This window comes from Haliotis rufescens, unplaced genomic scaffold (genome assembly GCF_023055435.1).
Source record: "Haliotis rufescens isolate VD_foot unplaced genomic scaffold, xgHalRufe1.0.p SCAF_15, whole genome shotgun sequence".
NCBI classification, from domain to species: Eukaryota; Metazoa; Mollusca; class Gastropoda; order Lepetellida; family Haliotidae; genus Haliotis; species Haliotis rufescens.
Genome location: NW_025963835.1, coordinates 31592307 through 31602742, shown reverse-complemented (window position 1 = coordinate 31602742; position 10436 = coordinate 31592307). Strand labels below are relative to the sequence as shown.

Genomic DNA, 10436 nt, shown 5'->3' with positions numbered 1-10436 from the left:
ATTTCATTCTTCATACTAGCTGTAAGAAATTCTTCACATTTCGCGTATTATCGCTTTGAGGTTGCACTGAAATACATGCTACGTAGGAGATACTTAGACAAAAGAAAATTCACCGTGGCCCTACTTCGCTTACGTAGTATCGAGTCTACAGAGCAGAAAATTATAAAGCCTTTTAGGTTTCAGGTAAATTGTTCAAATGTATAAATGCAGAGGATCGATGTTGTCGCGGAAGACTGACCCATCCCAAAAATCGATGCTTTGGAAGGCTATATAAACCGTCTGTCATACAGAATATGTACAGATGCGACGCATGGAACTATAGCAGTACAAAGGAAGCCGTGTGACTAGTACATGTGACAATCAACTGAAATCCTTGAAGATGGTGCCGATGATATTATATTTTATAGTAACTTGTATTTGTCCAGTTCAACTACTTTGCTTCAATGAAGCAGGTATCATAGCAGATAACAGTTATTTGGAAAACAACTTATTTGGCATCATTAAGAGGAGAGTGCCCTCTGCACATGAGTGTGCCGTTGAATGCTTTGCACATCTTGATTGTTTCTCATTCGGATTCGAAACTGCACTTCACATTTGCCACCTCCACAAGAAAGACAGTTCAACAGAACCAACCGACCTCGTGGCGAAACCACAATGGAAACACAGTGATATTTCTCTCTGGCCGAAGGTATGTATGCATATGTGTCATATTTTATGTTGTCTATATGTATGTGTACGCGGAACCAGAGATGGACAGCGGGAGTGTATACCCCCATTTTAATACATGCTGATCACGATGACGTATGACAAACACAAGGCCAAATCACATACTGCTGTGTTTAGGGCGGGATTGTGATACGTGAACACATGCTTGAGATATAGCCGGAACCGTACAATGGACACTGTTATTTTCGCAGAAGTTTCTTGTGCTTACGGAAAGGGTTTTCTGGCTTTTGTTATTATTCAACAACTCTAACCATGACAGAACTGTTGTTTTTGGCTAACGATGCATATTGTTTACACATTTATTTGTGGGGGCATGGATGGCCCAGTCGTCTAAGGGGCCGCGATTCGCTGTGCAGAGTTGCGTCACTTGGGAACGCCGGAAACCTATGATTGTGGGTTAGAATCCCGGCTCGCCCTGATTAAATTTCTAGGGGGCGGTCGGGTAGCCTAGTGGTTAAAGCTCGTCACGCCGAAGACCCGGGTTCGATTCCCGACATGGGTAAAATGTGTGAAGCTCCTTTCTGGTGTCCCCCGCCGTGATATTGCTGGAATATTGCTAAAAGCGGCGTAAAACCATACTCACTCCCTCACATTTCTAGGTTTGTCAGCACCATACCCGTTCTCGTGGGTTTCACCGAAGTGGTAACATCTGAGACCTACATCACTTTGGGCTTTCCTCCCACATTAAGCTGACACGCCGTGACATAACTGGAATAATGTTAAAAGTGGCGTTAAACCCAACTCACCCACTCTTGTCATTTGTTTAATGACACGTGAAGATCCGGGGTAGAATAGGTCTTCAGCAGTCCATGCTTGCCGTAAAAGGCGACTGTGCTTGTCGCTCGCTGACTTGGTTGAGGAATGTCATCGTATCCAAATTATGTGGATCGATGCTCATGATATCAATCACTCAATATCAACAGACCGCAATCATATCGCAGTAATATTGCTGAGGGCGGCGTTAAGCAACAAACAAACAAAAAACATTTGTTCTATATATTAAGTGCAGAACACCTTTTCCAAAAAGCTGTATCCACTCTTGCTTATATATGCGGTGGGCGTTTTAAAACATAATATTAACCATGGGAATGTAGATAACTGTTACGACTGATATTTTGTTTAATCCAAGGAGCTGATGGGTCCGTGCGTAGATCACACGTGTCCTCCAGGGACGCGATGCAGTGTGCATCGTGTGACTGAGGCGCCGCTCTGTTTGGAAGGTAGGACTTGGTTCTTAATGACATCATTGGTGTCCATTTACCCAGAGATGGATTCTGACAATAACAAAAAGAATTTACCATCTGCGTCCAAAGAGACGTCAGTTTACAATAGCTCTTCACTGATTCGGGGACCCCCGTTTGGGGTCCTGGTTAGAACTGATTTAATGAATCGTGTAACATGCATCGATGCTCATGATGTCAAACACCTGATTGTCTGGTCCACACTTGATTATTCCACCATTTAGCTGGAATATTGCTGAGTGCGGCGTTAGGCAACAAATAAACAAACAAACATACAGATTAACTTTCGTACTTGAAAGAATCGGGTTATCCTTAACTTTTAAGGGAAGTATGTTTGTAACAAACCGCGAAAGAACGGAAACTGGAATTATTGCTTCAGTTCCTCCGGGCTTACCAAAATTGATACACTAATCACATGGGAAGAATATCAGTGTCAGGGTATAAATATTTCAGATCTTCTCTTCCCTGGGGACCGATAGAGTCTTTAGAAACGAGCACAGTCTCTCCCTGCGTATTGTGCGCACCAAAACAATAGAGACGTGTAGAGCGGGTTGCGCACTACACGCCTACGTCTTGCATAGGCGGATCCAGAGAGAGGGTGGGGTTGACCCTGTTTGAAAACCAAATCTGCTGAAGTACGCAAGTGTATCCCGTTGTTACACTGTCTGTTTATACAATCTAGAAAAATGTTCCTAATCTAACATATTGATTGTCTTAAACATTAAACATCATAAGTGAACAGATCCGCCGTTATTTATTACCCAAACCACGATTAGATTACCGCTATTTACGCTTTCAAACGAACCACAGATGACTGAGAATGGATACATATATAATAAATGCAAATAAAAAAAATGCAATAAAAGCGGCTGTAGACGTCATTTCTATTTATAACCCAGTTCCTATTCATCAGACTCGTTAAAGGTCATTTTTGTTGTAGACTCATTAACAGTTTGTAGTAGTTTTGTTTGTTTGACGAGACAGCCCAGAGATTGACAGTATAAGCATCGATCTACGCAGTTGGAATACGATGACATACATCAACCATGTCAGCGAGCCTTACCACCCGATCCCGTTAGTCGCCTCTGCCGCACGACAGGCATGGATTTCTGAAAACCGTTGTACTTTGCCCATTATATGTCAACATATAGTTTGTCTGCTTGTGCACGGTCATACTATCGTGTCTTGTGTTTCATGTGTGTGTGTGTGTGGGGGGGGGGGGGGGGGCAGTCGGAGTTGCGTCCCATGGGCACTCCAGAAACATGATTTTGGGTTCGAATCCTGGTTCGCCCGATTATGTTTCTAGGTTTGTCAGCACCATACCCGTGCTCGTGGGTTTCACCGAAGTGGTAAACGTCTGAGACCTGCATCACTTCGGGATTTCCTCCAACATTAAGCTGACAAACGTTTCATTCTAAACAGTTCCAAAACAAGTTTAGGATATAAACATATTTAAGCATCAAAACCTGTTTAAATTGTCGGACAAGGGAGAGGAAGTGCCCACAACTAATACAACGACGGAGATCATATTAGATTACTAATTATTAGCTGAGATGATGATAAGGCTCGGGTCATGAAATAATTTGAATTACTTAACGATACACTTCCTGGGACCCTAGTGTCAATGGCTACGGTATGCAAAAGATGATGTCACATTGACCATTGGAAAGATTCATTAAAACGTTCTAAAATGTCTAGGATTATAGGATGATTTGAGGAGACACTTTTAAGTGCCTGAATGCATAACAATGAATCAGAGGAGATGATGACATTTTTAGATTGGTTTTGTTGTTTAATATAGATCAAAGCTGTTAAGATAGATTTGGCCGCAGCAGTAAAGATAGAACTAGAATCTGTGATTCTTGAGCAGACAGTTCTGGATCCAATGATGGTGGCACTTGCAACTTTGCCACCATCCTTGGACCCGTCTGTACAAACGGACCCGTGAGAATTATATTTAAATCGCAGTTGGTTGTACGCTTGTTGAAAAACCAAAGGATTTGTTTCGAATTTTTTAGTTGGGTAAGGGTGAGGTTAACCTCTGGCTTCACCGTCTGCCAGGGAGGAGAAGACAGAAGACGGTAAGGTGATATCATATTTAGATCAATTTTAGCTGCGGTGATGTGTGGTTGCATTCTGATTCCAAGTGGTGGAACCAGGTTTGATAGATTTCGAAATAGGTTTTGATACTGAGGGTGGAAATCACAATTGTATGGTGGATTGGATTTATTTGAGTGCAATTTAGTAATGTATTGCAGTGAAAGTTTAAAGCCGCACTGTTCGAGTGAAGGTTCATCAGCCTCCACATACAAACTGTCCATGGGATAGGTCCTAAAAGCTCCAAGACAGAGTCTTAGGCCTTGAAAGTATATAGTGTCCATTTTTTTCTAAATTGCGTTTGCAGGCTCCACCATAGACAATGGAACCATAGTCTAGTCTGGAGCGTATAAACAATCTGTACAAGTGAAGGAGGGTTGTCTGATCCCCTCCCCACTCAATCGAAATTCATGCAAATATTTTAAAATACCATGTTTCCACGTTGCATCATATGCCTTCTCTAGATCGAAAAAGATTGCTACAGTATGTTGGCAATGGAATTTTTAATAAACGATTCTAAAGGCACCAAATGGTCAATGGTACTTCTGTTTTTTCGGAAACCATACTGGATGGCACTCATGAGGTTATTGGTCTCCAGATACCAGACTTATCAATCGTTGACCATGTGTTCCATGGTTTTACAAACACAGCTAGCTCATGATATTGAACGGTAGTTGGATGGATCTGTATGATACTGTCCAGGCTTTGGAATAGGAATAATAACAGCATTGTGTCACAAAAGAGGAACATTTCTTGTTGTCGATATTTCATCAAATATACTAAGTAACGTTTCCAAACATGAATCGGGCAAGTGTTTCAGGAGCTGAAAGTGGATGTTGTCGGCTCCTGCTGCAGTGTCATGAGATTGCCATAGGGCAGTATATAATTCATGGAGTGAAAATGTTTCGTTATAGTTCTCACCATTATCAGAGTTAAAATTTACGTTTTTTCTTTTCCTGCTGTTTTTGAAACCTCTGACTGAGTATTAAAGTTTCTGTCATCAAATTTGTTCGAAATTTCGGAATTAGTAGTTAAAAGTGTAATACCATCTTTGAGATGGCGAACTACAGATTTGGATCCTTTGCCCTTAATCTTTTGACTCATGTTCCACACCTTGGACATGGGTGTGCGGGAATTGATTTTTTATACATGGTTACTCCAGGATTGACGTTTATCTTGTTTAAAAGTGCGTCTCGCTTTGGCGCCCGTGATTTTAACGTTATTCAAGTTGTGGACAGTGGGATATCGGCGGAAACATTTCTCAGCTTTCTTCCTACTTTTGCTAGCTTGTTTAAATTATCATTGAACCATGGTTTACGTATATGAGAGTGTGCAGAGGATTAAGGAATGCTTTCGTCTCCAATGCCATTTAATATATCTGAAAGAAAAAGTTGTATAGGATCAGGAACATTCCTGAAACTGTCAGGTGTTAGTTTTTCAGTACATAGTGTTTAGAACAAAGACCAGTTGGCCTTCGGAAGGTTACACCTTGTTAAAGGTGGTTCGTCAGACGGAATAATGGTAAGTATTATTGGAAAATGGTCATTTCCACACAGGTCATCATGGACATAATATTTGAATCTGTTAGTGAACTAGGAGTATATGCCAGTGGCAGGATGGAGATATGTATTATTATTACCCACGTGGTGAAGATACAGGTGGTAAGATACTAATTCCGTACGTCACACGTTTGTCGTACAAGGTTGACCTTGTTTTATTCGTTTTGAGTGGATAATCGTGACCTCTTTCACACCGGGACTACTTTTTTCATTCATAAAAAATCGCAAGACGTCATTCATTTTGCGATTACAAGGCAGAACTGAAGAAATTAATGAGAACGAGAGATATTTACAAACACTTTATTAAACCAAACAAGATAGTCACACGCATCAAATTCGGTTTGCATTCTATATAAGTTATGCATAGAGCTCCTACAGACATATAATCGAGCTAGATCTATAAATCGATTTACAATGGACGACTGCCGATCGAGCGCGTCCCTTGAGCGTGACGCACCCGACCATTTTCGCAACTTTCAATTTGATTTAACGTAAAAGGATAAGCGTGGTGAAATGAAGTCTGTTTAAACTATCTGGACAGATATCTAGACTTACTTGGGATGATCCGGTTGTGCCATCGGTGTCCCCTTTGAAGCGTATTTTGTGGCGCTGTTTCGGAAGGTTCATGAATAAACGAACACGACAGCACGACCAGATCACTTAAAGTTCACAATTCCGATACAAATCATTCGAAAACTCCGTGGAAGTGTGCTTGACTTCTGATTTTGTGGCCCCAAACATCCCAAATGTGAACAGTAACATTCCCTACCTCTAGCGTAAAACGCTGTGAGTGGATCGCGGTTGTCTTTCCTTATTCCGGTGGCGACCTTGCCCTTCGATCGTTCGAAGCTGTCACTGACATGCAAGCAGATTTGAGTTTGTTGATTTTCACGTCTTCAGTATATAGGGTGGTACAGTTAACATGAATGTCTTTGCGAACAGTCTGATTTCCCTCTTCCAAAATGGTACGGACATGATATAAATTCAGCTGATAGATCAAGGAAACCGAACCATTTTAATTGCACAGACGGGACCCCGGCAGTGTGATGCGTGTGACTGTTGGTCCGATATTCAAAGCGCGGCGCTAATGTGACATTTCAAATTTTCTTATCGGTGTCCTGCGTACTAACAACATGGCGCTTGAATTACAATAAGTTGAAGACTTTCTTCCAAAAGTTTGTTTGCAAACAGAAAGCAGGCGCATGTTGTTAATGCGTATGCATAAACATGTCAACAATGCCCATATTTAGTCATATATCAATATTCATGCGCAACCAGATTTTGCAACCGGTTTCAGTTTGGTCTGTCAACGAGCGAAAGTTGTTATATATTTACACTTAAATATATATTTAACGTGGGTAATAAATAAAATACCACACTCATTCTCGTTAGATACCATTTTTACGAAACTCGTGAGCTTTCGCTCGGTCAGATACCATAGAAAGTCCACTCGTTTCGTAAAAATGGTATCTAACGAGAATGAGTGTAGTTTTCTCTATTTACCATCATTGAAGATGCTTTAATCATTGTTTGAGATAAAATCTTCAAGGGCTTTTCCCTTAGTATTTATGTTACTACTCCACCATAGGGGATTATGACCGTTCCATTCGCCCATGATGATACAGGGTAAACACTATGTTCAAAGTAACAAGGACAGCAACAGCTTGTAGAGTAGTGTTGAGTGGAACATGGCTATGGATGATGCTCTGCTTCACCAGGATAGAAGAACCTCATGTAGCTTTATCACCAGGAGGGGAAAACGAATGGTAAGAACTGTACTGACGGATATCAAATAGATCTGTGTGTTTTAGCTATGTTTCTTGGAGACAAAAAGTTGACGGTTTAAAATATTGGATTAAAAGTTGTATTTCATTGAAATTCTTCTTAAGACCTCTGCAATTCCATTGTATAATGTGTTGTGGATTCATGGTGGTGCTTCCACTGGGGAAATGCCACGCGAACGTGAGGAAGACCCTGTGGTACTCCTATCGGTTGTATTTGTGGATGCTGTTTCCTCCATGTTCAGAGAACCAAAGAAGTTATGGACCTGTACTGGGATCTCTAAAGGAGAGGTGGCCTTTGGTGTTTGCAGCTGTTCTTTTTGCTGCTTCTTTCTAAATAATCTTTTTTCCTTGTTTAAAAGTTTAACTGGTTCTGGTTCTGGTTCTGGTTCTGTCTCAGTAACTGGTTTGGGAGTCTAATACTCAACATTTTTGACAGTTTTTGGTTTGGGATGCGTCACAGACGAAGGTGTCACAACTGTTTTGTAAGGAAGCGGTAGGCAGTGGCTGAATAGACTTGACCCATGTCAGATCAGTCTGGCAGCCGATAGAGGCAGTGGTGACAGGAGGACGAGAGACAGCAGCAGTGTAAGAAATGGCGGAGGTGGTTGCAGTAGTACCAACAACCCTCTGTTTTGCGTCATGGTAGAATCGGTTGGTAATACATTGTGTTCGACTTTGACTTTCATTATTTGTGATTCGCGTTTCCAGACAGGGCAGGATTTGGATGAGGCCATGTGGTCCCCAACGCACTTCACATCCTTCCTTCAGTCAGTGGCTTCATGCTTGTCACCGCAGCGGTTACATACAGCAGAGGCATGACAGGACTTAGATCCATGTCCAAACACTTGGTAGGTGTAGCTCCGGAGTGGGTGGGGATGTACACCTTCACTCTAATGCTACAGTAACCGTTCAGAGCAACGTCATTGTCTCTTTGTCTGTCAATTGGTGTTCGTTTCTATATAGGTGTTATCATTACACTGTTAGTCAGCTTGGTATTCCGAATGCTGGTGTAGGGAAGACCTCGAGCAGGATGTGCCGCTCATAGGAAACGTCCTGTGGTTGAGCATGAGCTCCGCTCACCTCATGTATGCCTTAACTGGAAGGGCCGCTCATCGCTGTATTTGCGTTGTCAGGGCAGATATTCCGCTCATTGTGTATTTCTTGTTTATTATTAATATGTTGTGAATAAAACGTTCCGGGACAGTGATGTCGATTTTGTCCTTGATTCCCCCAAGAGGCAATTCCCCGTCAACATGCGCGTTGACAAAACCTTTGAAGATTGCAAACGGACACATTCTTGTTTATTTTCCCCGGGTCCCCATGGGGAACATGAAAACAAATACTAAAACGATGACTTATGTCATATTAAATTACATTTGTGACGTCACTCTATTGTTTAAGCACTCCATTATTTTTAAGGAATGGAGAGTTGCTGAGGCCATCAGTATCTCGATCCTACTACTCTTGGGAGTATTAGAATGGGATTCGAATACAAAATCTTTCAAACGACAAAGCAGCTGAACAAACGATTAGGAAAATAACAACCTTTAATTACCAAAATGTTGTTTTTTTAAATTGGGCACATATACTCCTGATTACATTTTAATGCACATTCACATTTATGGTAATGTTCAATTTCTCGTTGTCAAGAGCGACTACACCATGCGAACCCTGTCGAACCCTGAATGACACTGCTCACAGCCTTCTTCTGAGATTCTGTTGTACGCTTGTAGTTACGCACAGCCGTGGATCTATGACCAGTCACTTCACATATTAATTGTTCGTCTACTCCCGCCTCATAAAGTCGGCTTGCTGCTGAGGCGCGCAGTGAGTGATTCGGACGGTATCCAGTAAGACCTGCTGTTTTGCATAGTCTTGAAACAACACACGCAAGCTTATGTCTCCCCAAAGGTTGATCACAATACCACAGATCCTCTCTAAATGGCTTATCCAATGGTCGTAAGTAAAAGCTATCGGTTTTCGATGAAGATGGACACAGTGAGCAATACTTTGCAAACAAATTGACAATGCATCTACCAGGGCTGTCCACATTTGCGTACGCAACAACACGTTTGTTGTCCAGTCTGCGATGTTTCAGTCCACCACTGTTTGTTTTCGAAGTTTGTTCAGTGTACATAAGATAACGTCCATGTTGACTTTCACAGATCTGAACTTGTGAAAATGGTCCTGCGCAAGTTTCTATGTTCCTGTCCACCACGTAGTGCAAAGTTGATACCAATCAGATATACCATTGTGTCTAGCAACTGGGAAGGTTTGTTACTTCCTTAACAGCCTTTTGACCATAACACATCTTCTTCTTCCGGTGTAATAATCTGTGCTTGTTTCTTCTGTTTGCAGGTTTTGCTATTGATTTTCATCACATTATCCACAGTATTCCGAATCTGATAAACGAGTCATCAGTTAGTAGTTTGTAGCACTTGTCAAGCGTATCCAAGTACAGCTGAATGCAGATGACAAAACTGTACAGTGTATCTGGAGGATAGTCCGAGCCGTCTAACTTCTTTACCTCACAAATAAAACGGGAGACCGAGTAGTTCAGTTCATCGCGGGTCATATCTTCCAATTCTGTGAAAATATGACTTATGTTTCTGTCATCTGCTAATGTGTTCCTGTGCGTCTGCCAGTCCTTAAAACTTTTATCTGCCCATCTAATTTTCGTCATGGTACTGTCAGCAAATCTGAAATACAAAAGAAATAATGATGCTTAAACAATTCTACACACAAGTATATGTCAGGACAGTGAGGGAACTGAGAAGGGTTTGGAGTTGTAATGTATCACATACAATATGTGAGTGTACGTGGTGTGAGGTGAGGAGAAATTATCATGCTGCACCCACTTATTGCGGGATAAAGAAAGTAGCGTTAGGTGGTGTGAGGCGAGGAGAAATTCTCATGCTGCGCCCACTTATTGCGGGATAAAGAAAGTAGCGTTAGGTGGTGTGAGGCGAGGAGAAATTCTCATACTACCCACTTATTGCGGGATAAAGAAAGCAGCGTTAGGTGGTGTG

The 10436-nt window shown here is 41.7% G+C and overlaps 1 protein-coding gene across 1 annotated transcript in view; it reads left to right on the top strand.

Moving 5' to 3' along the window:
- Positions 1-261: 261 nt before the first annotated feature.
- Positions 262-10436, top strand: part of LOC124131932 — a 29295-nt gene continuing 19120 nt past the window's right edge. The window contains exons 1-2 of the mRNA XM_048396472.1: positions 262-688; positions 1856-1946. Coding sequence (XP_048252429.1) covers positions 380-688; positions 1856-1946 — 400 coding nt within the window. The 5' untranslated portion in view covers positions 262-379. The remainder of the gene's footprint in view (positions 689-1855; positions 1947-10436) is intronic.